The sequence below is a fragment of the Drosophila albomicans genome, chromosome X, assembly GCF_009650485.2.
Source record: "Drosophila albomicans strain 15112-1751.03 chromosome X, ASM965048v2, whole genome shotgun sequence".
Lineage (NCBI taxonomy): Eukaryota > Metazoa > Arthropoda > Insecta > Diptera > Drosophilidae > Drosophila > Drosophila albomicans.
In genome coordinates this window covers 20879761-20905949 of record NC_047627.2, presented here as the reverse complement: position 1 = coordinate 20905949, position 26189 = coordinate 20879761, and the positions used below count along the sequence as shown (strand labels likewise).

The 26189-nt window shown below is 36.6% G+C and overlaps 2 protein-coding genes across 9 annotated transcripts; both read right to left on the bottom strand.

Moving 5' to 3' along the window:
• Positions 1-795: 795 nt before the first annotated feature.
• Positions 796-21643, bottom strand: LOC117577924 (protein retinal degeneration B). 8 transcript variants are annotated; one of them, XR_004573329.2, is made up of 14 exons: positions 21309-21643; positions 13251-13657; positions 11926-12070; positions 10866-11057; positions 10394-10804; positions 9098-9414; positions 8169-8207; positions 7921-7996; positions 6654-7859; positions 6431-6568; positions 5123-6090; positions 4208-4380; positions 1418-2598; positions 796-1008 (listed from the first exon to the last, which is right to left on the bottom strand). XR_004573329.2 is itself a non-coding variant. In XM_034262924.2 (13 exons), the coding sequence occupies exons 2-13, from the start codon at positions 13326-13328 to the stop codon at positions 951-953; spliced, it is 3801 nt and encodes a 1266-aa protein (XP_034118815.1). In that variant the 5' UTR covers positions 13329-13657; positions 21309-21643; the 3' UTR covers positions 796-950. The 8 variants fall into 8 exon arrangements, 5 of the variants coding, with proteins under 5 accessions (XP_034118815.1, XP_034118816.1, XP_034118811.1 ...); XR_004573328.2 differs by having other exon boundaries at positions 1418-1960; XR_004573330.2 differs by lacking the exon at positions 8169-8207.
• Positions 21644-23629: 1986 nt separating this feature from the next.
• LOC117576283 (vitellogenin-3) lies at positions 23630-25171 on the bottom strand. Its single transcript, XM_034260934.2, has 3 exons — positions 24926-25171; positions 24484-24863; positions 23630-24424 (listed from the first exon to the last, which is right to left on the bottom strand). The coding sequence occupies exons 1-3, from the start codon at positions 25113-25115 to the stop codon at positions 23753-23755; spliced, it is 1242 nt and encodes a 413-aa protein (XP_034116825.1). The 5' UTR covers positions 25116-25171; the 3' UTR covers positions 23630-23752.
• Positions 25172-26189: the final 1018 nt, after the last annotated feature.

Below are 26189 nucleotides of genomic sequence, written 5' to 3'. Positions count from 1 at the left end.
TCAAAACATAGTTACAAACATTTTTCAGTTTTTTTCTTCTTATTTTTCGGGTGTTTTTCTTCTACTCTTTTTATAAAGTATGTAAATATGTTTCGCTTTACATAAAAAAAAAACAATTTTGTCTGCCATAACATACAACAATTTTGTTTTGCATAGATTTCAATAACTTTTTGTTTTTTGCATTCTTAGTAGCGAAAGACTATCACAATTATAGAGATTTCTTACGGGGATTCCCTTAGGACTAGAATTAGAATCAGATTGTTTTATTTTTCACTTGGAATAAGTTTATAACTTTACACACACATACGAGACACATATAAGTAGAGTTTTTTTTATTTTCAATTAACTTTCATTTTTATTATATTTGTGGGGCTCCAAAAATCCAATTATTGAATGCGAAATTCAAAATTGTCCCATTTAATTCGCTTGCGAAAGCAATTTCATTTAAATAGTATTATTATTTTTGTAATTAGTATAATTATTATTATATTTTTTTGTTTTTTGTTTTTGTTCAAGAAATGCATTGAATTTGCTATTTGATTTTGCAACGCTTTTTACCTTGTCGCCCGACGCAATATTATTATTTATTCGTTCGTGCCAGCCATAATTGTGTAAGTGGTTTCTTCATTGGAGATCTTTCAAAAATAGAACGATTATCTTATCTCCATTTACGGTACTTCTTATTATCTCCACAGTTGTTCTTTGACCTTTAGTAATAACCTCTTTTTACTGAACTTTGTTCGTTTTGTATATGTATGTTAAACGGTTTCATAGACTGAATAGTATGTGTATAGATTTCTTTTTTTTATGATTTTGTTATACAATATATAGCACATTATTTGTTTGTGCTTTTAATTTTTTGTTTGCCTTTAAATTATGAATTCATTTTCCATTTAAGTTTTTTTTTTTAGATTTTAGTGTTTTTTTTTTTGTGATTTGTATTTTTTTCTTTAAGTGGTTTGGAAAACCATCAAACAACAGGAGGAAACAGTCTTTCTTTCCAGGTACCTGAGAAAAAGATGAAATAATTTTTAGTTCATTTAATAAATAATTCATTTAATAAAATGTAGATTCAGTGATTCAGAAATTCATATAAATTAGTTCCGTGTTCCGTTTTAGAAATAACTCTCAGCTCTTATGGCTAAATACTAGTTAAACGTAACTTTGGTTCATGAAAATAAAAGCAAAGAAATTTTGGGCGTTTTTAAAATTTTTTGTTTTAATAAACTTATATTAAGAAATTTTGTTTCTCATTTATAGGTATTTATTATATTCGGAAACGATTTCAGATTTTCAAATATTCAAACGTTTTGCATTTACGTTATGAGCATTTATTATATTCTGAATCGAGCGGAATTAATGCGAAAACGGAACTTGGAACAGCATCGTAAAATAATGCAACTCATTTTCTACTCACCGCGTGACACATTTGACTTTATTAATATGTTGTACAATTGAATTAAAGTTTTTTTTTTTGTTTTGTTTCTTTGCATTTGTTTATTTTTATATACACCATATAATTTTGCTATATATCGCGCATAATATATATATATTTTTTATGTATATACACAGATGTAGTTTATGGGGAGCATCGATGCTGAGATGTGTTCGGTTGTTTTGTTGCTTTTGCTGCTGTTGGTTGGTTGGTTGTTTGGTTGGTTGGTGGTGTTAAACTGCAACTAATGCTGATCGAGGATCCACGAACTGATTAAGATTATTATTAGATGATTTATTGTTGGTATTGTTGCATGTCTCAGCTACACAGGATCGAAGCACTTGTTAGATGGTGGATCTATGTGTGTACTATTTGAGATATTTATGGAGTTTCTCGATGGTTGCTCGATTTCTTTAACTAAACAAATCATTGCCACTCTCCAAATCGGGATTCTAGTGATGGCTTAAGTAGGTTTTGCGCTTCAGGTATCCACTTCGTATTGGCGATGAAAGGCCCGTCTCATTGCTGCGATGTCAAGTTGATGGTGGTATTAATGTGTGAGTGTGTTTTGTGTTTTTTGATTTGTTGTTTTGTAGATTTTTCAATGTTTTAATGTTTTTTTTTTTAAGAGAATAAAATTTTTCGTTTGTTTTTGGTTGAAAAAAGAGACAGAGTTAAGGTTGAGATGTCAGTTGATGGCGCATTTTGCTCCAATCAAATGCCGTTTTTTTTTTTTTTTTTGGTTTTTTTTGTTTTTGTTTTTTTTATTTTGCACAACACCGAATCAAGAAAATGCTCAGCTAAATTGCATAAAACTAAACATAACGAACAAATCAAACTGAAAGTAAAAAAGCAAATCTCGATAACTTGCTGATATCGATAAATGCTCAGCTAAAATTGCACTTAAACATAACACCAGCAAAATCAATTCAACTTAATCCAACTGAAATGAATATCAATAACTTTTGAACACTAAAAACACCAATTTGCGATCTCTCTCTCTCTTTTTTTGTTTTGTTTTTGTTTTTGTCGTGTTCGTTGTATATTTATAGTAGTAGTAGTAGTTGTTGTTGTTGTTGATGTCTAATGGAATTTACGCTCTTGCATAACAACTACAGTGTTGGTAAACGTTTTAAACTTCATTCGTTGCTTGTTCATGCAGCCTTTTTATTTGATTTTGTTGGATAGATTGTTTTGTCGATTGATGCGTGATTGAGCGTGATTGAGTGCGTGTAGGTGAGTGTGTATTCGGTTGATTGATTGAATATGGATCGCATCAACACGGTACGGGAAAGTAGGCGTGACGTGTGGGCGGTAAGCGGTTTAAGCGTCGTTATCAAAATCAAAGATCAAACAATGAAAAGATACAATTCGAAATCGTAACATTATAAATCATATAGTATGACAGTATGTTTTTTTTGTTGTTGTTGTTGTTTTGTCTCTAATAAATACATATGATCACTCTAGTTTCATAGTACGACTAGTTAAAGCGTTTTATTATATTGATATGTATATAACATATAGTTATATACATATGTATTTACTACATCGGGTATATGCGTATATATGTATATAGTATGTATGTTTAATACTCGTCGTATAACGTGTGTTTGTTGCTTTTTGGCTAGATTTGATCTTTTCCTGTTTTAGTTGTTCGTTGGGATTTTTTACAATATCAATAATATCAATCGTAAATAATAATACATGAATTTGCAATACAAACTATAAAAGCACTAACAAATTACATTTTCGTAACTATAACTTAGGATACATACAAATATATAGTATAGTGTATATATATATAATACGATAATACGGCATTATTACTTAGGAAATTGTTCACAAAACTTAAGATCTAAAATCAATAAACCAATAATTTGGGATACATTTAAATAAGTAGTACTACAAAACAGTAACTCATTTGGTCGACTAGGCAAACAAGAAAAAAAAAAGATGTTGATGTCTGCTGATTTGGTGGAGTTGGGGGAATTACGGACGGGGGGAAGATTCAGCCATTCACAGTTGTAGGAATCCTAGGCATCCTCATGGTTAATCTCAATCTCATTGCACTCGTTCAGTTGTCCCAGGCTGCCGTTGATTGGTGTGACGGGCAGAGGCACCTCAAAGGCACTACTGCTGATCGGAAATCGGCCATCGGGATGGTGTTTTTGGGGGATGGTGGGGATGGTGAAGTTTGTAAGGAAATACGGATGCATTGCATGATTAGGTAATGCCAAAAGAGACAGACAGAGAAAGTATTTGAGCTCAATGAGCTAATTACAAATATGTTCGGACATGGATTAATTATGTATTAGGATGGCAATTAAGTGGGATGTTTTTCGGGTTATGCACGACACATGGGAGCGAGGGCGAGGAGGGCATGCGACATCAGCAAGACAAATACAATACAATAAATTCAACCGACAAACATATATAGAATCAAATAAATATTAGAATAAGATGATCAAATCAAATTCAAATTAAAATACACAAAAAAAAAGAAACTTAAAACTTAAGAGGCATAAAACACCAGAGAACTTAGAATAATTGTATAACATTGCAATACACGGTTTTTACATCATTTACCTATTAACACTAATGCATATACATACACATACACATACATATGTACAATATACAGTGTGTGAGATAGAGAGAGAGTCAGAGTGAGACAAAGATGAACTCTTGTCCATCTCCAGCACTAGCTTAAGCTATCGCCTTCGTTGTGCCTTCGATTTTGTTGTTCTTTTTTGTCTTTTTTGGGTCACCTACCTTCTGCGTCTCGGATTCGCGGATTGTCCGGGCAGATTGAAGCAACCTCGAGGTATGACCATGCGTGCATTGCCCTTTGCCGGCCGAGAGCCACCAACTGCCTGGAGACCGGCCAAATGAGCGGCATAGCCCTCGGTCAGCACTGTTGCATTCGATTGCAATTTCTTGCTGACCTGTGAATGAAAAGAAAACAACATTTAATAAATATTGCAAATAAGGTAATGCAAAAAGTAAATAAATGTTACGAAATAAGAATTGTGAAGATGATAGATAACATTCGTAAATATAAGTAACATACTTATGATTTGATTAAGGTATTTGAAGTAGACTTAAATTATAAACATCAACTTAAATTTTAATTTTTTCAATTTTATTTACTCAAAAATGAAAATAAAAGATTATTTTGATATAGTTTATGATCTATAGTATACTTTGCAATATACCAAATAAATGTGTTGGTATATTTCAGTAAAATTGTTAATTTTGTTTACTTTAAAAACAACATATCGCAATCTTCTATTGAGATATTTAAAGTAGATTTTAATTCTAAAAATCCATATTTATTTTCAATTTTGAAATGTTATCTACATAAAAATAAAAATGAATGTTTTTTCTGCTTTTGAATCACACGACAAAAAAAATTATAGTCTATATATTTTATGCTCTATAGTATATTTCGAATGTAGTAGAGTATAAATATACCAAAATAATATCGCACTCTTCTAATGTTTTTGAAAGAGTGTAGTATATTTTTTGAATGTGGTAGGTTATCGATATACCAAATATACTTCTCGGCATATGTCAGTATATTAATTTGGTATATTTTTACACTGCGGTCCCGACACTTTACATTTACCTATACCCATATTCTTTTTTAAAATTTTAACTACGTTGTTTTTTTTTTTGTGTACTCACCTTGCCAACAATAAAGATTTGTTCGTGTCGCATGCCCACATTGGTGTACACACTAATATCCTTGCTACTGCCATAGGCGGCGGTAATTGAGATTCCATGATTTTGCACGAGATTATTGAGATAGGCGGTCTTGTGACCCAACGGATCGGTGGATAAACCATCGGCGAACGAGATAAGACCGTGTGGAAAGTTATGCTGACTCAGCCACGAGACGACACGCTGTTGCTGCATATCGGGTCGACCCGTGATATAGATGAGCAAATAGCCCAACTCTTGCCAATGCCGACAGACGTCGACGGCACCGGCACGGACTTTCGGATCACGTCCGGTCACCGACATGGATGCGGTGAAGGAACCATCGATGCTGAATACAACACATTCCGTCATTGGCGGCACCACGGCCATATAACAATCGACAGAGGTGTGATCGCCACGCACCACCATCTTGACCGGATAGATGCCATAACCAAGTGACAATTGATCGGGTATACTGTACGAGATGCGTCCATTCTTGTCGGTCATTTCGGTGGTTAGGAATGTCCATTCACCCGCCGGCGGATCCTTCATAATATGCACATCCACCCGCTCCCCATGCAACGTTATCATATCCAACGGGCCGTACATGAAACGCGCATTCAAACGCTGTTCACGTCCCTCCTGCACAATCACATCGTTGGCCCGATGATTCGCTGCCACATTCTTCAGCTTAACCGACGTGCGCTTCTTGATCCACTTTTCGCGCGGTTGCCCCGGATGAAACGAGGCGTTGTCCTTGTCATCGTTGGAGCCCACAAACGGTATGCCCTCGAATTTGCCAATTTGTCGCAATATAAAGGCAATCACATCGGGACTCTCCCAGTAGCTGGCATGGAACAAATGCGGCAATGCGTGTGCAGGGAAGTTGCTCAAACCCTCCGGACAGTAGAGCGCATAGTCCAAGCGCTTGGTGCCCCACCATTTGTTTTGTACTGCAAGCGATTAAGATGTATGTGAATAAACGGTATACTGATATCTCACTTAAGGGCCACAACTAATGTCATTATTTGCAAATACTTTTTCTTTTCCCTTCGTTTTCATTTATAGTTTATTTTGTTAAAAGTAATGCAAATATTAAAGATGTATTTGAATAAACGGTACACTCGTATCTCACTTAAGGGCCACAACTAATGCCATTATATGCAAATACTTTTTCTTTTGCCTTCATTTTCATTTTTACTTTATTTTGTTAAAAGTAATGCAAATATTAATTTGCCACTAAGTGAATTTCAGTATTTAGAGTGTTGCCACTAAGCAAGATATGATACTTACATGAGTGTATCGTGCTGAGCGAGACATTCTCGATGAGACCAGAGATGGTACTCTGCATGGAGGCATCGGATAGACGTCTGCCAGCCAACAGATTATTGCCATCATTGAAATGCTGCGGATGCGATTGTATGACCTCCACTACATCACAATGAAAGAGACAGAGATAGAGAGAGAGTGAAATAGTTGTTGCCTCTTTTAATCGATGCTATGCTGTGCTACTCACATAAATGCAGGGGCTGTCCATTGCCCAACGGATATTTGGCATAGCGCGGCACATTCACCGGCGACAATATGGAGAAGCGAGCACTGAGCAACGGCTCGAGACGCGAGGCAATTGGATCGGTTGGATGGAACAGATTGTACACCTGATGGCAATTGGGACGTGCCAGCGCCGCCTTGGCATCGTGCAATTTACGTGCGGCCAACACCACCGACAACGGTGAGCCAAACATAAAGAAATCACTGACTTCGAAATCCAATTTCGTGGCACGCGAATCACTCGACGAACTGGAGCGACGACGTCGCGGCGATGGGGCGACCAACAAACGTTTGGCATCCAAATCGGAATCAATAAAACGCTCATCATCGTCCATGCGTGACATGCGGCAACTTCCATCGACACCCGCACCCGTCGCTGGTGTCTGTGATTGGTTGGACGATGTATTCGGCTGAGTGGCGCTGCCATTGCCACGACAAAGCGCCTCGTAGGCGAGCAGCGAACCCATCGAATCGCCCAGCATGACAATTTGGCCGGAGAAGCCGTGACCCTCCTCCGATTTGAGGAACTCATGATACACAATATTGGCAGCGGCCACCGTTTTATTAACCGTCTCCTGGAATTCAGGCGATGCCACAGCGAGCAACGGAATCGCACCGATGGGCACATCCGCTATGTTGGGTATATCGGCGGCCGATGGTGAGGCATCGAACGAGTACGGACTGAGGCTGGAGAGGATGCCAAGGGCATCGGTGCATATCGATGGACACGGCACCATTTTGATCGTCATATGCGTCAACAGGTTGGGATAATGCTGACGCATAACGGCCTCGAAAGAGCCACGGAATGTGGTCACATCCGATTTCTTGGCGGTCAATTCACTGGCCGCATCCAGCACGCTGCCGGCATGCACCACCATCACCAGTATGGTGGTGGGGCAAGAGGGTGTGCTCGGCGATCCTGGGGGCGATGAGTCGTGACTGCGATCGATGCTCGCCGAGGAGCGCAGCTGTCGCTTATTGCCGCGCTCCGATGCGACACGCATTAGAAAGTCCTGATTGAATATGCTATCGTCTTGCTTATGCCGTCCACTGGCACCGCCGCCTCCACCGCTGCCGCTCGAGCTGCCACCATGCGGCGGCGGACTGTCGTCGCCCTCGCCGAGCAGCTCCAGTGAACTCCATTTGGCCAGGGAATTTGTCTCATTTGTGTCTGTACGAAGGGAATTTCCATTATTTCAAAGTTATTTCAAAAACTAGTTGGCAACACTTACCCAGACAATCGAAGAACTCCTCATCTGAGTTGGACTTGGAGTCAACCTCAAGACGTTCCATGCGCCAGTTGGCCACCTAAAGGGGAGGTAAGAAAAGAATGCATTTAATGACCTTGCTAAATATAGTACACAGACAGTTAAGAAACATATTTTCATGTGTTGGGCTGCTATCTTCTCAGGTATTCTATAACTAAATAGGAACTGGAGTCGGAGCAGGAGGAGCTGAAGGCTGGAAAAGTGGAACTTACATGTCGGCGTGGCGCTGTCTTTGCATGCGGTTTTGTGGGCTGCTCAGGATCGAATTGGATCGGTTCGGTTCAGTTTCGGTTTCATTTATCAGTAATCAGTTATCGATTATCGTTTAATCATTATCGAGATGTGTTGTGATTTTTGAGTTGTTTCGATTTGTTTTTGTATGACAAGAGCAAATCAAAGATTAGTTCTCAGCTCAGGGACAATACACAAACAATTACAAATATTATAAACTCAACTCAAATAAAATGGCGAGTATTATTTTTCACATTTTCCCAGAAGAAATCAATAAAATACCACACTGACTATCGATAGGAAATTCTTAAGTTTGAATAGCGAACAAAAAAATCGATCAGCAAAATCTTTTGCTATGATATGACAAATTTTTACAAATTTAATTGTACAAAACAACTCCAAAGTAAAAAAAAAATAAATAAAAAGTAGATCAACAAATTGATTCAAGAATAAAGTTGAATCCTATGACTTTTGCGATCCCTAGATGTTATTTTTTGCATATTTACAGTCTTCAATTTGAAATGTTAGTAAACTCTGACTCGTAAAATGACTTTACAAACACAATGAATAGATTTGTGTGCATAAATGCTAAGGTTAAAGCTATTTTGATTACTTGAAGTTATTTATTTGATAAGAGATAAGATTGTATAAGCAATTGCTTCAGCTTTGCTTGCATTGTTTTTTTTTTTCTTCTTCTGTATTTGGTTTTGTTTCCGACCCGCAGAATAAACTGAAGCAACAACAAATAGAACGCAATTTGCAAATGGACAATGGACAAAGACAAAGCACAACAAAGACAACAACATCAAAGTGGGCACAATGGACAGCAGCATCGGCATCAGCAGCAGAAGCAGAAGCAGCAGCAGCGGACAGTTGACAGTGGATAAAAAAAGCAACGCACATCACTCACCTGCAGATCAAAACTGTGCGCCGAACCCACCGGCGAGTGGAGAGCGCCCTTTGAGCCAAACTTTGCTTTATTGGCCAACTGAATGCTTTGGGAACGAGACCGTTGATTGCTGCTGCTTTGGGCACCCAGCTCAACGCCAGTGCCCACTCCATCGTTTTCATCCTCCTCATCATCGTCGTCATCATCCTCATCGGAGCTGGCCTCTGCGCTGGGCGGTTGCTGGGTGACAATTGGTGGCACAGCCGGAGCAGATTTCTTTCGCTCACCCAATTGTGGGGCAACTGTGGCGCTGCTCACATACGGTTCAGAGGTGCTTTCTGTAAAGAAGGAGAGTAAATGAGTGTAAAATGAAGATGCTAATGATGCAGCTAATAATAATACAACTACAATTCACTTAAGGGCCAACTAGTTTTGGCTGTTAAACGAAAATTCCTCAAACGTAGCAACCGAATTTCTTTTTTTACTTGTCATTTAACACTTTATATAGTAAAAAAAAAACAAAATTACAATGTTCTATGCTATTTTAGATTTGACGTTTTTCAATTGTGACTCTTAAACAAGTTTCAGCCGTAGCTAAATAATTCTGACTACTAACTTAAGGGCCAAATAGTTTTAGCTGTTCTTAAATATAGCAACACAATTTCTTTCTCTACTTTAATTTTTTATAGAATTTCAATTTTGCCGTTTTTCAGTTGTTACTCTAAAGTAAGTTTAAACTGCTGCTAAATAAATATGTCATAGTAAAGCCAAGCTATAAGTCTACAGCATTTTTGAGTACTTGAAATAGATTAATAAATTAGTTTTCTTTACTGAATAAAAAGCTGTATACAAGTTAATTCTTAGTGTGTGAGTTAACTAGTAAAATTTGAGTGACTGTTAAGCAAGTTAAATCTGCCACTAAACGAAATCATTATTGGCTCTTAAGTAAAACAACAGATTATTTTCCGCCTTCTAATCATTCCTTAATAGTTCTTTTTTAAAGAACCTTAAACAACGACAAACTGCAACTAAGTGCAACTGGCTACAGTTTGACCCTTAAGTGGAAAACGATGTAAGTCCGAGTGTGTGAGTTAACTAGTTAAATCGGAGTATTAAGCGAGTTAAATCTGCCACTAAATGAAATCTATATTGGCTCTTTAGTAAAGCAATATAATATTTACTGATTTCATTATGCTCATTCCTTAATAGTTCTTTTTTAAAGAACCTTAAACAACGACAAACTGCAACTAAGTGCAACTGGCTACACTTAGGCCGTTAAGTGCAAAACGATGTAATGCAGATGTCTAATTTGCTTACCATCACTACATTCCTCGCCACTGCCCATTTTCTTGGCCAAAGCCAACTGCGTTTGCAACTCAAGCTCGCGTATGTCCTCGATGGTTAGGCCATGCCATTCGTCCTGCCACGCCCAGGCCTGACGATGGGCGCGTAGCATTGTCTTGCGCAACGCGACATCGTGTATGAACTTCTCCAGCTTGGTTTGCATGCCCCAATAGCGAAACTCGACGCGGCATATCTTATAGGCGGTCATTAGCGACATATTTCGTGGCGTTGGCTGCTTCTTGCCCTTCACTTCGCGCCAATACTCCTCAAGCCAATCATCGCCAAGCGGACCACGACCCGTCTTGTCCGATACGAAATGCTTGGGATCCTCTTCCTTCACATAATCTCCGCCCCATAGCTGATCCTTGACAATGTCAATCACATCTACAAAATACAAATTGTTAATTCGAATTTGAAAACGAATCAGAGATAATGTTTTACTCACCTACAACGCGATTGCGTAGATCACTGCCCGACAGCTGAAACACATTGTCCTGATAGCCATTGTCAGGATGATAATACGTCTCAATGTCCAGCGAAAATTTCTCCACAAAGGGGCAGGTATAACGAGTGCGTGTATACGGATAAGCATTCCAGGCTTCCTCCTCCACGGTTAGCGCGCTTTTGGGCAGCAGACCTAAAATGTGGTGATGATGTCGATTTAATTAATTACAACTTTATTTACCAACGAAAAATGTAAACATATCACTTTTACTTAGAATGCTATTATAACCAAGAAAAGCTGACGTCAATTCCAAACACATAAAGTATAAACTAGAAATTGACACCTAGTTCGAATTAGACTTGAATTTTCACATTTCAAATGAGATATCTACTAATTCTAAATAAAACAAATTGAGAGTGATCGACTGTGAGATACCCGCTAACCATTTCACAGTGCGGTGTTATTCTTAAAATATAACAAAATCTATATTTGGTATATTGATATACTGTACTATATTCAAAATATACCATAGAGTTTAAAATATAACAGATTGCCAGACAAAATTATATCTCTATCTCTTATAGTCTCTGAGATTCAGGTGTTCATACTGACGGACATACAGACGTGGCTATATTGCGTCTGTTGATCAAAAATATATACACTTTATAGGGTCGGAGATGCCTCCTTCTGTCTGTTACATACATTTCCTGGAGGCACAAAGTTATAATATCCTTCTACCCCATGATATAAAAATGAAAGATATCATTTTTCGACTCATTATCAAATAAAGCAGTTGGATATGAAGCAAACATATGTTCATTCATTCATTTCTGATATTATTAAATTAAATATCATATTATATGTTACAGATTTACATCAATTATTACATTAATAATTATAATTTATTCTTCAACATTAAGAATATATAATAAGAATATATCATAGTAGGAGCAAGTCTTTTAATGTTCTTAGTTTTCTCATTCTTTTTTCTATATAATTACTATATTCCTATGCGTCTGACAATTGCTATTAAGATGGCTTTTGAAATGTTGCAACTTACTTTTAATCCAGCCGGGTAAATGACTGCCGACATGATAGATTTTTTTCGTATACTGTCCATTGCCGCCGGGTCCATCTTTATATGGTTCATTGATAATAATCTCAACGCCGCTGCCTTCGCCATGACTCTCCTCGCGGCTCTTTTTCTGTTTCGATTAAAAATAGATTTATTATTCGAATAGTTTGTTTGCTTTTTACTTGTTTTTTTTTTTATTGCAGGCAGGAAACAGTTTAACACACACAAGCAATTTTTATAGATACAATCTTTGTCTATAGTTTTTTTCGCTCTCATTTTTTCCACTACATTTTTGTATTTCATTTTGTAGTTCAATCAAATGCAAAGCATTAAGTAAATAGAATTAGCCTGGCTAAGAATAAATTATTTAACTAGAACACATTTGCATAATTGTGTATACAAATTCAATGCTGTTTAATTCATATTTTCATTTTTTCTAGAATTGTTTTTGATAGATTACGAATTTACACATCGCTAGGAAATTGCTAAATTATTAAATTTCATCAATCAACATCGTTTGGTTTTAATTGGAATTTGCTTTTTATTGTTTGAACTAGAGTTAGTGAATTTAATTAAATTGGAAGCGATGGCGGTGAATTTTTGTGACTTTAAAAGCACGTCAAAATTTGATATATAGCCAAAGCTCACTTAACGGCCACTTCTTTGCATTATATGCACTTAACAGAAACTTTGTACTTATTTGAAATTCGCTTGTGACATATTAATCACATTTAACAAATAAAATAATAGTAACAAGACAGAATCTAGCTTAGCGGCCTCAGGCTTAGTGGTTGTATTTGCTAATTAGAACTACACCAAACAGAAAATATACAAGAAAAAAGCTTGCAATTGTTTTTAATTGTCTTCACTTAATGGCCGCTTCATTTAATGTTATTTGCACTTAACGGCCTCATTATATTCTGTTGAAAAACACTTAGCGGCATATTTATCTCACTTAACAAACAAAAATAATAGTAAAACATGAATAAATTAAAAGACAAATATTTAAAGAAAACTTCGCTTAGCAACCTCAGTCTAATGTAATTTGCACATAACGGCCACATAATTTGTTGTTAAAGTACACTTAACAGCATATTTATTTCACTTAACATCAAAAAATACTAGTAAAAGAAGAATAAATTAAAAATAAAAATAATTCTTTAAAGGAAACTTCACTTAGCGACCTTGGTTTAAGGCCATTATGCGAGATATGGCTGAATTATCAATAAGAATGCTTTGTATATGATTAAACATGGATTTCATTCATTGTTCTGCTAAACTCTTGCATTCATCATTAGCTGGAAACTTACCGCTATCATGTACAGTTGGGCAATGCGATACTCCTCAACGGTGAGGGGCAGAGGTATGCGGTACTCCTTGATCAGCATTATGGAGTCGTCGGTCGGTGTTTATTATTATTTTTAAATTGGTCTTTGGCGTCTTTGGTTATATTACGGCGGGCTTTAGGTTCAGCTTCAGCTTTAGCTTTAACTTAGTGTGTAACTCGTTCTCGCTTCGCTTTTCGCAGCCGCAACTTCTTCAACTTGTCACTTCCTGCAATCGCTCGTTCTATCTTTATAGCTTACTCTTAGGCAATCATCGATTGTTGCTGCTGTTGCTGTTGTTGTTGCTGTTGCTGTTGTTGTTCTGGCTGATGTTGTTGCCGCTGCTGCTTCTGATGCGCATGGCTGCGGTGCGCGTCGGTGGCGTCTATGACCTGCAAATGTGGCAAGGTTGGATTAAAATTTTTGGGCTGCCTTCTACGGGAATGTGGAGAGAGAGTGGGAAGGGAGGGAGGATGAGGGGCTGGATTGCAGGATTGGGATTGAGATTAAGGTTGGGGTTACTTGACTTGGCTTGGCTTAGTTAGTTGCTATGGCTTCCGTATAAATTGTGTGTGTGTGTGTGTGTGTGTGTGTGTGTGTGCTTCATGGAGCGAGCTCTAAAATGTAAATTACCGTTTCGGTACGTTTATTGATTCGCCAGGGGACAAAAACTCTGAACTAAACAAGGGGAAACAAGGCTGACATGGTGACTGACTGACTGACTGACTGACTGACTGAATGACTGACTGACTGTCACCAGACAGGCACTCAAGCTGTCAATTAGACACAACAACGAGAACAGCAAGCGACAACTATGACGATGACGACAATAAGTACCCCAGAATAAAAATGAAATGAAAATGTCCGATAAGGTCGACTCGGCTTACATTTCTTAACGAGAACAACATCGGGAACAACAACAACAACAATGAGCAAGCAAACGAATTTGGTTTATCGTGCATAATTTTTGCTGTTACCTTGAACCGCTTTGCTAATTGGATTTATTGTTGACTGCTGACAACAGCAGCAAACTGGACAATAACACCAAAATAACAAAAACAAAAAAAAACACAACAAACACCCTGAACCCAAAGCAATTTTCCTCGCACTCAAATCTGCAATTGACCTCAACAAGCGAGACAGAGAGAGAGAGAGAGAGAGAGAGCTAGACAGAGAAAGAAAGCAAATGAATAAGCATTCGTTGTCTGCAATATGTTTATCTATCGGAATTCGAATTTGCATTGCAATCGATTCGACAATTGACTGACGAAATAAGCCGATCGACACGATAATTCCTCTAATCGAACTACAACATGTTTAGCATTGCATTTAATGGAGCATTTTAATTAAAACGCTCTTCCAACACAAGCTCCATAAAGATAAACATCTAGACAAGCATTGCGATTTATTTGAGCACCACAATGTGCTACTAAACACGTTAGCTATTATGATACACATTGTTAGTGACGTTAGTTATTATTACATGTTACATTTTATGACTGGTTTTCACCTTTCAATATTCATTTGTAACAATTTTTACAAATTTGCAAACATAAAGAACTCCTTATTTTATTATTACATGTTACATTTTATGACAGATTTTCACCTTTCAATATTCATTTGTAACAATTTTTACAAATTTGTAAACATTATACCAATGCTCAATTAACTTATTGCCAAATACAAACAAGTAAGAACTTTATTATTACTTTTATTATTACATGTTCATGTTTTGGTACCTAATTTTAACCTATAAACATTCACTTAGAACCATTTTAAAAGTGCTTGCAAATAACAAGTTTTTATTATAAATAAATAATGAAGCGACATTTATTGCTCAATTTACTTATTGACAAACTTAACTTTACTATTTTTTGACGAATTTTCACGTATAAATATCCATTTAGAACCATTTAAACAAAAAATAACAAGTTTTCGCAAATAATTTTCAAAAATTATAAGGCAATAAAAAGTCTGATATTTTGCTAAAATTATTTTGTGCAAACTTAAACACAATATTTTCTTCTTTTATATTATTTATTAGTTATTTTCCATATTCATTTTATAACGGATTTTCACCAATAAATATTCATTGATAATTTTAAAAAGTGTTTGCAAATAACAAGTTTTCATAACAAATTTGCAAAAATAACAGATCATAAATGAAATGTCATTTATTGCTTAATTTACTTATTGGCAAGCTTAAACAACAATTATTTTTATTTTCTAAATTTTATGACGAAAATTTACCCATAAATACTCCTTTAAAAACAAATGCTAGTTATTTTCAAAACTAGCTTTTTAAGAGAAAAAAAAAGTGTTCTATTTTTGCTCATTCATACTCAAACAAGTAAGAAAACTAGAGTCATATTGACTGCACAGAACCCTTTAATTTAAAATCTTTGCATTTCAATTGTAACATGCACTTGATTAAAATAAAGTAAAGGGTAAAACATGTGTTTTTTTAGTCATGCAAAATATAAATTTAAGAAGCTTAATAAACCCCTTTTTGGTTTTTTAAAAGTAAAGGGTCTGAAAACTCGTAAAAATATAATTTCTACAGTTGATGTCAGTTAGCTACGACTATTAATTTTCTAAGTATAGTTTTAAAATTGGGAAACACTTAAAAGTAAACGCCATAAAGCTCAATCATTAACTGCAATTATTCAATTACAATTAACATAAATTTACTATTTCGATCTCATTGCAATTGAAGAAATATTTCAACCTGGATTCAATTATTTGGTGTGTGGCAACTTGAATAGAGGTTAACAACTAATCAGCTTTAATAGATTTTCTTATGTGTGTAGAAATATAATAATGGCTCCCTTAATAGTGCGCTAACGACTGACTTCAAACTGAAGCGAAGCGCATCCAACGAGGTCACGATTCAGGCATTTGGGAATTGTAAGCGTATGAGCGCAATTTATTGTGGCATTGGTGTCGCACTTTATGCAACTTGTTTTGTTGCAAAACTTTTCGAGTACTTTGCTAGTATGTAGTTGCAGCATTTGCTTTGCTTTAGTTTTTATTTTCTTCTTCTGTTTTCCAAGAAAATGCAATAAAAATGTAATATTTCATTTTATGGGGTGCATAAACATATTTTGTATTTTGAATATTTCTTTATTTATATATATAAAATTTAGTGTAGCATTTTACATGAATACCACAACGTTGTCACGTTGTTGCGTTTGTCTAATATACTTCTAGCTTATAAGCTCATATCTCAATTTCTGAGCGTAAAGGATTATTGTGACCTTGCCTGGCTTTTAAGCAGAACCATAAATTAAGCCTTCTGAAGTGTTGTCCAACAGTGGTAGACATCAGCAGGTGGGGAATGTAACCGTAATTCAGAGCAAAGTCGTAACTCGTATCTGCAAAACTGACCTGTGGGAGCAAAGGCAGGTGTGTAACCTCTATATGTAACTGATGTTTGATTAAAAGTCTAGTGCACGATGTTCCCCAGCCGCTAACTAACACCTTTCTCGACAGACTTTTTGTCGTTTTAATCTTATCATTTTATCTGCGATAAATTGTTGATGCAGCTTAGTAAAAGCATTTTTCTTTTTTGCGTTGTATATTCTTTCTTTTCTCATTATTCTCATTGTAATCGAGACTCTAGAGAATGTAAAATACGTAGTTACAGTATTTGTGTACGATAAAATGAAAGTAAAGTAAAAAATATACTACTACATTCGGAATATACCATACCATATACCATAATATACAAGATTGTAAAGATAAATTTTAAGTTTTTCATTCTAATCTCAACTAATAAAGACTGTACAGAAAAAAATACTAAAATATATTTAATGATAGTAGTATATAGGTATTTAAAATATACTATGGAGACCAAAATATACTAGATTGGCAACCGAAGCATATATGAAATTATTTCTAGAATAACTTTTAAGTTTTCCATCCTGATATCTTCTAAATGTAGGACTTAATAAGACTATAATTATTGTTGTTTAATCTGAAAATTGATATTCTAGCTTTCAAATTACGTTTGCTATAAATGTACGAGGTTACAGTATATTTTGTTTGAATCCAACAGCGAAGAATGACCTTTGTACGATACAAAGTAAACCAAAATATACCAGATTGCCAATTTTTCGTTCAGAAATCATTATAATCCGAGTTTCTAGCTTTGAAATAGACATATAATTACTATTTGAAAAAATACTCATTTCAATAAATACCAAATGAAGTATTTATTAAAAACAATTTGAAATATGTTATTCAATCAAATTAACAATCAATCATTTGAATTTCAGGTGATGCAAATATCGAAATTCTACCCAAATGATGTATAAATATTCCATAATAAAAAGTATGCGACCCGTAACCCATAACATAAATTGAGTGCACATGCACACGGGGCGTGCTTGTGTTGTTGTGAAGGTAGAATGAAACTAGGTCTATCTACTTAATGGACACAGCCTTGTCCAGTGGGCCACTTTTGCTGCTTAGCAATTGGAACTTAATTAATGGGATTTCATGATTGACAATGTTGCCCTTGCCATGTCATCCCATTCCATTCCATTCCATCCTATTCCATTCTCTGCACCCACAACATAACCCAACCCATTTGATCATGCCACACTCATCCGTTTGGCGATGTGTTTGTTGGATGTATGCCCACTTAATAATAGTGCTGCAGCAAGAGGCACAAAAGCAGTAATCAATAATTATGGGCGGACAACAATGGCAAAGTGGAAACCAAGAGATAGAGAAAGAGAGAGAGAGAGAAGCAAAGAAAATACAAATATGTTACATGGCATGCTTGATAGAAATATACTATATATGGACTGATATACTATACATATGTATGTATAGTTACCCAAGATGTGCACGGTAATTGCGAGATGATGACATTTGCTTAAGTGACATTCGCTCGACAAAAGGCAAATGATTACAATCATTTAGCGACAACTCAACGCATTGTGATGAAAGCTATTTTAAGTTGACATTTAAATACGAGTAATCAAATCATTCAGAGCTCATTAACTAAAGCCCTGCAAATTGGAATAAACTTTTAATGCATTTCATAAGAATTTAGTACGCATATTATAATAGCTTAGCTTTTAAATTTATCCATAAATAAAAATTTAGAAAGAAAAAACACTTTTCTTTCAATTAACTAACAAATCATTAAATTGGGGTAATAATTGAGGAATTGAAAAAGACAAATGCTTTATAAACAAGTACTTATCCAATTAATCTTTTCAGAATGTAGATTATCCAATTGAATTTATATTTTAGTCGAAAGTTTCTATGTGATCTGTACTCTTCAACTTGGGACATTTTATCATTTATCAAAATAAAGTCCCATTTTGAAGAAGAGTAAAACAACTGTGAAATTCTTGAAATTTACCGAATTAATATACCTCAAAAATACTAAAATATACCATAGGCTATATTTAGTATATTAGCGTAATATTCATAAAATATACCACATTTTAATTTAAAAATACTAAAATATACCGAGGGCTATATTTGGTATATTGATAAACATAGCAGATTGTTAGCCAAACCTTATTGCTGTAGACATTTTTTACCATACAACAGTATTTCTTAAAAAACTTTTACAATTTAGAAAAGCAAAGATTTTTTAGATACAAAAAAATCATGCTATGGATGACTCAAGAACTATTTAATCTTAAACATATGAATCTAATAAGATGGATGATGTAGATACGAACAAGAAACAACGACTATGGATGACTATAGAAGTCTTCAGCTGCACGAATCTTATAGATAAAAAAAAAAACAACGATTATGGATGACATTGCGAACTATAAGCACTCAGCTTTAACGATATGGATCTATTAAGATCTTAAGATCTTCGCACAAAATAAATAACAAATCTGACATTGAGAGATAACATTGCCTACGCTTTTTACTACAGTGTAAACACAGAATGAAAAAAAAAGTGTCACATTGTGCTCGACTTTTAAGAGAAATCCAATTTCCACAAATTTATCTCAAAGTACTTATAACATGGTAAATATGAATTGTCCACAGAAACACACAGTTATAAGCGAAACGAAAAAAATACATATGTATGCATATGTAAGTACATCTGTTTGCATGTGTGTGTGCGTATGTGTGTGTGTGTCCATGTATTGTGTTTAAATCTGTGCACTTTGCACGTAACATGAACGCGGGTCGTGTTTATAGCCTGTCTGTCATTTTGCAGTTTGTGTTTATGACGATCAAGCTTGTGTCAAGGGGTTGGGTCTGTGACGGCACAGTACGAGAGAAAAAGAGAGAGAGAGAGACAGAGAGAGGTAAACAGCAGAAAACTGAAACTTGTGTGACAAAAAAAAGTTTGCATAGTGACGGTAAAATGAACAACAACAACAATAATACAATGCACGTAATGCGCTTATAGGCATAGGCTAAGAAGAAGCAGCAGCAGCAGCCAAAGAAGAAGAAGAGCAACCAATTTGCACAAACAACAAGAGCTGCTTTTGCTATGCTACTGTTATACTTTGTATAATAGTTCATGTTTGCTGATTTCTGTGTGTGTGAATGTGTGTGTTATTGTTTGCACGCTTTGCAGCTTGATGAATAAATTGCTACAGTAATTGCACACACATACTCACATACAATCAAACAAATGTAAATACATATATGTAAAAGAAAAAAACAGCACACATTTAAGCCAAAAGAAAAATGGTAATAATAAAAAGCGTCGCTGCCACTGTCAACGTCACTGCCTCTGCTGCTGACCATTCAAGCAGAAATAATTGAAAGCCGTGAAAGCCCCGGAAGCAACGCGAAGACAGGCAGAGAAGAGAGACAACAACAACAACAAAAATAGTACGAGTGTTGTGAGTAATCCCAAAAACAATAAATGTATGTGGAGAAAATTAGCAAACACACGTATTGCGTATGTGTGCGATCATCAGAAGCTTTCTAAGAAGCGGGCGCGAGTGCGAGAGAAGAATGCGAGAGAGAAGGACAAAGTGCAAGATGCCGAGCAGTATAACAGAGCTGACAACGCAGAAGTCGCCAACTATTATACACTTTGTCGACAATTGACCAGGACTATACACAAATGCACTAGTGATGTCGCTAGTCGGTACAAGGTACAAAGGGCTAACAAACTGAGAAGAGCATCACACACACACTCACACACACACGTGCACAGTCATATAAGCGTAGCAGCGTGAAGGTGAGTGTTATTTGTTGGGGTCGAGCGCTGCTTGCTCTCTGTGCACACCTGTGGCGCCGCTTTATGTTTATTAATAATTTATAAATATAGCAGCAACCAACAACAAAAACAACAACAACAACAAATTACCAAAGCGAAGCCAATGCGCGCGCACTTTGCACGCAGTCTCTTTAAAGTATTTTAGCCCTAGGCTCAAATCAGCCAACCACAAAAACAAAAAAAAACACTGCTGTAAAAAACATAATAAAAAAACAACAAAATAAAAATCACAGACACCAGAGAACATTTCAATGTTACAACTGGGGGAAGTGAATATTTCACATTAGGGAGCCAAAAAAAAAATCACACGCAAACAACAAAAAAAAAAAGATTGGCCTAGTCACGCAAGGAAAATCCAATTTGGCGAGAAGAACTTTGTGAAAAGCTACCAAAAATATAAGAAAAAAATGCAGCTGAAGAAAAATGCTTATCACACTCACAGAACACAAACACAAGTAGACAAATGTGTATGTGCGTACGCATGAATTACAAATGTATGAGTGCAACGAGTAGTTGTTATTTCTTTTGCTGCGAATAGAAACCTTGGCAGCTGGAGAGACATAGCGTAAGTGTGAGTGAAAGAGAGATGGAGGGCAAAGCTCTAGTCCAGGCTCTGCTCTGCTGCAGAGCTTACGCATTTACGTTTACGCACACAGCCACACACACAAGCAGAGAATGCCGTTATCCTTAGACTGTGTTTTGCGCATTTATCAATTTTCTTGCAACAATTTTGCAGCCAACAACAAAAAAACAAATCACACACACACACACACAGTATGTTTGTTAATGTGTGTTTTAGGATATGTATGAAGAAAACTCACATATATATGTTTCTATGTATATTTCCAGCAGCTGTGCACGATTAATAACAATAACAAAAACAACACCGAAAAAAAAAAGAAAACAAATTTTTTAGCAATTTGCGTTTTTTTTTTATTAAAACTATTTTTTCACGCTTTGGTTAGTAAAAATATATGTACACACACGCACACACATACGCGTGAAAAAGAAAATTTGTTGTTAAATTTCTTGCCTTTGGGCTGATGCTTGCTGCTTGTGTTTTTTTTTTTAATTTTTGCAATCACAAGATGGACAAACAGAAAACGAGAGCGTAGGCGTAGCGAGCGACGGCAGCGACGACCGACACACGTCCGCGTTCGCTTTTCAACTGAAAACGAAAACGAAGCAGAGACAGCAAAGAAGCAGCAGGCAACAGCAGCTGAAGCGCCAACAACAAGCTATAGTACAGGAGAGAGATAAACACAGAGAGAGCGAAAGTGCACTCTCTTTGGACATTCCAGTAAACTGTTGCCACAAACGTAGCAAGAGCAGCAAACAACATAACATAAAAGCTATTGCTTCCTCAAAGTTCTTTTAATTGCAATTCGTTGTTTCCCACATAAAAGCAAAAAAATCATCAGTTTTCGATTTTTTTTTTTACATTTAATAATAAATGATGCTTAAATGATTAATGATGTTAATTTAGTTTTAGGAACTTTTGCATGGCACATCTTTTTTTAAAGCAATAGCGAGACAATCTCATAACAAACATTAATTTATTAGCAATTATATTTATAAATAATTGGAGCTCTCAACAGCATTAATTTATATAATTCCCATATACATATATAAATAAACCATAATGCCCATATGCATATTTATATAAATAAACCATAATAAGCTTCTGTCGCAATGATGATAAGTTATTGCACACACAGGCTAATGTATTGCGGAACAGCCCTCAAGATTTGATCAGCCTGACAAATAGCGCGCGAGAAAGCGCCAAAGCGCATGCAAAAACAAAAGCAACAACAAAAAGCTCTCAATCTTTCCTGTGTCTAAGCCGTCGGCTACGCAATATTACAAAAGGGGTATTAGCAAATTAGATTTTACAACTACAAATGTACACACACACATATATTGCATTTAAGCTAAAAACTAGATACATCAGGTATGTTCTTTCCATATTCGAGGGAAAGAGCCAGCCTTACATTTGGTAGGTGACCCTACTGAGTGGGTGGCTGCTGTTGTCTCTGCCCAACCAACTGACTGACGTAAAGGTCGCACTGGGCTTCCATGCAACCCACATACAGACACATGTGCATGTGTATGTGTGTGTACATGCGTGCAAAACTGAATGAATGATAAATTAGTTCGATCAACAATCTTCTTTTTTTATTTGTCTTAACGGTAACGGCACCCCTATTAAAATAAACAAACACACAAATGTGCATAGCTAAACATAACAAAATTATGACGTTGTTGCGCCGTTTCTGCGGAAACAGAAAAATCAACAAACAAACACGCAAATATATACACATACATACATATGTATGTAGGTAGGTATGTGTGTGTGTATCTGTATGAAGCCTTGTTGTTGTTTACGCTTGTCACACTGTGTTGGACTGGTGTTATCTATTGTAGCTTGTTGTGCAGGCTTCCTTTGGCTTCCACATAGAGTTCAACTTTGACATTTACAAAAGGCAAACGCACATGGCGCATGCTCCTCCACTCCAGGAGTGCGCGCACACATTCGCAAAATAACAAATATTTTGCACACATACACATACAGCAGCATGCATGTATTTGTATTGTGAAGAAGACAAAACAACAACAGCCATGCCGCCAAAGGACGCCAAGTGCAAAATGCGCCATATTTAAATTCGATATACACACCTATCGAAGAGTTGTAACTGTCAGTGACTAATCGATGGAGTACAATAGAAAAATGTGCACATTGGAGAATATGTTGATTTAGTATTTTTATTTTATACATTTGATTATTATTTTTTTAGTGTTGTGCTATGATAAACTTGCATTGTTTTAAAAGAATTTTTTAATATCGATATACGTACTTGCTATCGGAAAGTTAAAGCTTTTCGTTTGTCGCAAATAAAATTGGTATATTTTTGAATTATTTTAAGTTTCTGCATTAAAAAAATATGCAAAGTGTTTACAGAATATGTTGTTAACTTAATTTTGCTCACACTTTTGTTTTCTTTATTTTGGTTGTAAAACCGTGCGCAGTGCGCTGCAAATATATCGATACAATTACCTATCGAACACACAGTGTCAGCGCTTTAATATGGGAAGCGCGCTTATTATGTGCCTATCGAATTTAAAAATTCAAAAACTGTGCATGTAAATTGTTTACTAAATGCTTCTTTATTTTTTATCTTCTTTTTCTAATTTTACATAGTTTAAATTTGAGTTATTTTGTTTTTTTGCTTTGTTGTTGTATCGGGATTAATATGCGTTGGTTGACTTAGTTCTGCTGGTGCGAGCTGTGGTAGTTGATCTGCTTCTGGGCAGCAGCACGCTTGCCGAAGGGACTCCTCTCGTTGACCTCAAGAATGTAATCGCCCTGGAGATCGAAATCAGCATTGATGCCCATGTAGGCGCGCATGCCAAAGCCGTTGTTCTCCTTGTACTGCTTCAGGGAGTTGGCAACGACAGCGGGGAAATTGCGCTCACCACCTGGACGCACGGACTCGGCAAAGTAGCGTGTGGCACGGACAGCAGCCTCGATCACATTCTGGGCACCGGGCACCGTCTGGCTGACACCATTGGGATAGAAATCAACATCACCGCAACGCTGGGGTGTGCCCATGGCCAAGCTGGATGTGTGGATGGCATCAACGAAATCGGCATCGCCGCGGGAGAGACCAACGAGGCTATCGCGACGCTTGGCCAAGAGCTTGGCGGGGTCCAGACCGGTGATGCGACGCAGCTTGTTGCCGGTGTGCACGGTGAACTCTTGGCCAGCGGCGCCAGCAACATGGGCAGCGATACCCTGACCGATCAAATGGATAATCTCGCGGGGCACACCCTTGTTGCACAGTTCGACGAGTGTGTGTCCGATCATGGCACCGGTGCCAGCAACATCGAGCATGGCATAACGCTTGAAGTTCGTCAAAGTGGCGCCCAAGTCAATGATCTACAAAAGAGGATTAATAAGAAGTTGCCTGAGCAAAAGTCAAATATATTTTCACTTACGATCAAATTGCCGGCAGTGGACTTGGCCGATTTCCATTCCTCGCCAGTCTCCTCGCTGGAGGTGGCATCGTAATCCTTGTTCCTCTGCTGACGGGCGATCTGTGCGTTCTTCTGCTGACTCTGCACATTGTAACGCTGCAAGTACGATTGTTCCAGTTGACGCATCGCCTTCTTGGTGGTCTCGGTGTTCTGGGGCAGACCGGTGAGCACAATGGTCACCTCATCCTCGGCGAAATTGCTCTGGGCTGTTGCCTTCTGGACGTAGTTGCTCAGTTTGGCCTCGACACGATCGCCATTGGACTTGACAATCCACACTGGAATGTTGCTGGCACTGGGCACAAAGTTCGGTGTCAGATCGTTCTTGATTTGCGAAATGTGATCTATCAAGAAGGGTTTTCGAATTAATACCAAATGCGTTAATCGATCACTAAAGATCACTTACAAAGCTTCTCAATCAATTGGGCACCCTTCTGCAGTGGCATATTCTCCAGACGCTCAAACGAAACATCGTTCAGCGATGGCACATTCTCCAGCTCACTGGTGCTCAACCAGTTGGTTGGCTTCAGCTGATCCTTTGAGGCACAGGCCACGGCCACCAGGCACGCCAATAGCAGGGAAGTTCTCAGGCTCATGTCGTTGATGATGCACAGTCTCAATGTCCAAACGTTGATCGCCGTTTGATGCTTTCTCTGCTGCGTCGTTCGCTTTTTATAGCCAAGTCCAAGTCGTCAGCACAGGAAGTTGCCAGCTTGTATATTTTCTAAACATTTTTCGCCGATCTCAGCAAGCTCGTGTTGCACAAAATAAAACAAAACAAAACCAAAAAAAAACTGTTGAAGTCAGTCAGTCAGGGAATCAGTCAGCAACTACAGTTTACAGCTGGAACGTTGCACTCTTATCACCCGATTGCCCTTGAAACCCATATTTAGGTTTTTGAACCCGCCAAACGTTTGCAATCTCATCTGATTACACAAATCGTAGGCGCAGATCAGTTAGATCAGTTTGAATGCAACGCGCATCCTGCAACAAAGTGGCTAATCGATCCATTTTGTTATCGTTTATCGTTCACTTGTACCATTTATCACAGAACAAATCAAACACAACTCGCTTTGAAAAGTTTTCTCTTTTATAATTTCATGAAAAAAATACTTTAGCAACAAAGTGGCTGTGAGTATAGCTCGCTTATCGATCCATTTTGTTATCGTTTATCGTTCACTTGTAGTATTTATCACAGCACAAATGAGAAGAGTTAAATGAGTACTACTAAAGCGAATATTTTATTTTAAAATACCTCAGCAATAAAGTAATTTACAGACATAAATATCTCAATTTGCTTATCGTTTATCGATCACTCTGATTTACCTCAAAATAAAACTAATATTGCTCTCTTCAAACGCTTAATATAATAATTCAAAGCAATTATAAATGGAATAGTAATTTTTACATACATGATTTAAATTACATATATACAGGAATTGAAATATGTATTTTTCTAATTGATAATCTTGTTAATATATAATTTAATAAATCAATAATATTTTAGAATTGTGAACTCCGTATTATAATAAATCTCGGTCATAAACTTTGAATATAGATAGTAATAAAAAATAGGAAATATTTCATAATTTCAAAATATTTTCAAATATTTGGTGATCTACATTTAGAGTGTTCACTGTATATTCCAAAATTATTTCGTAATAGGTCTC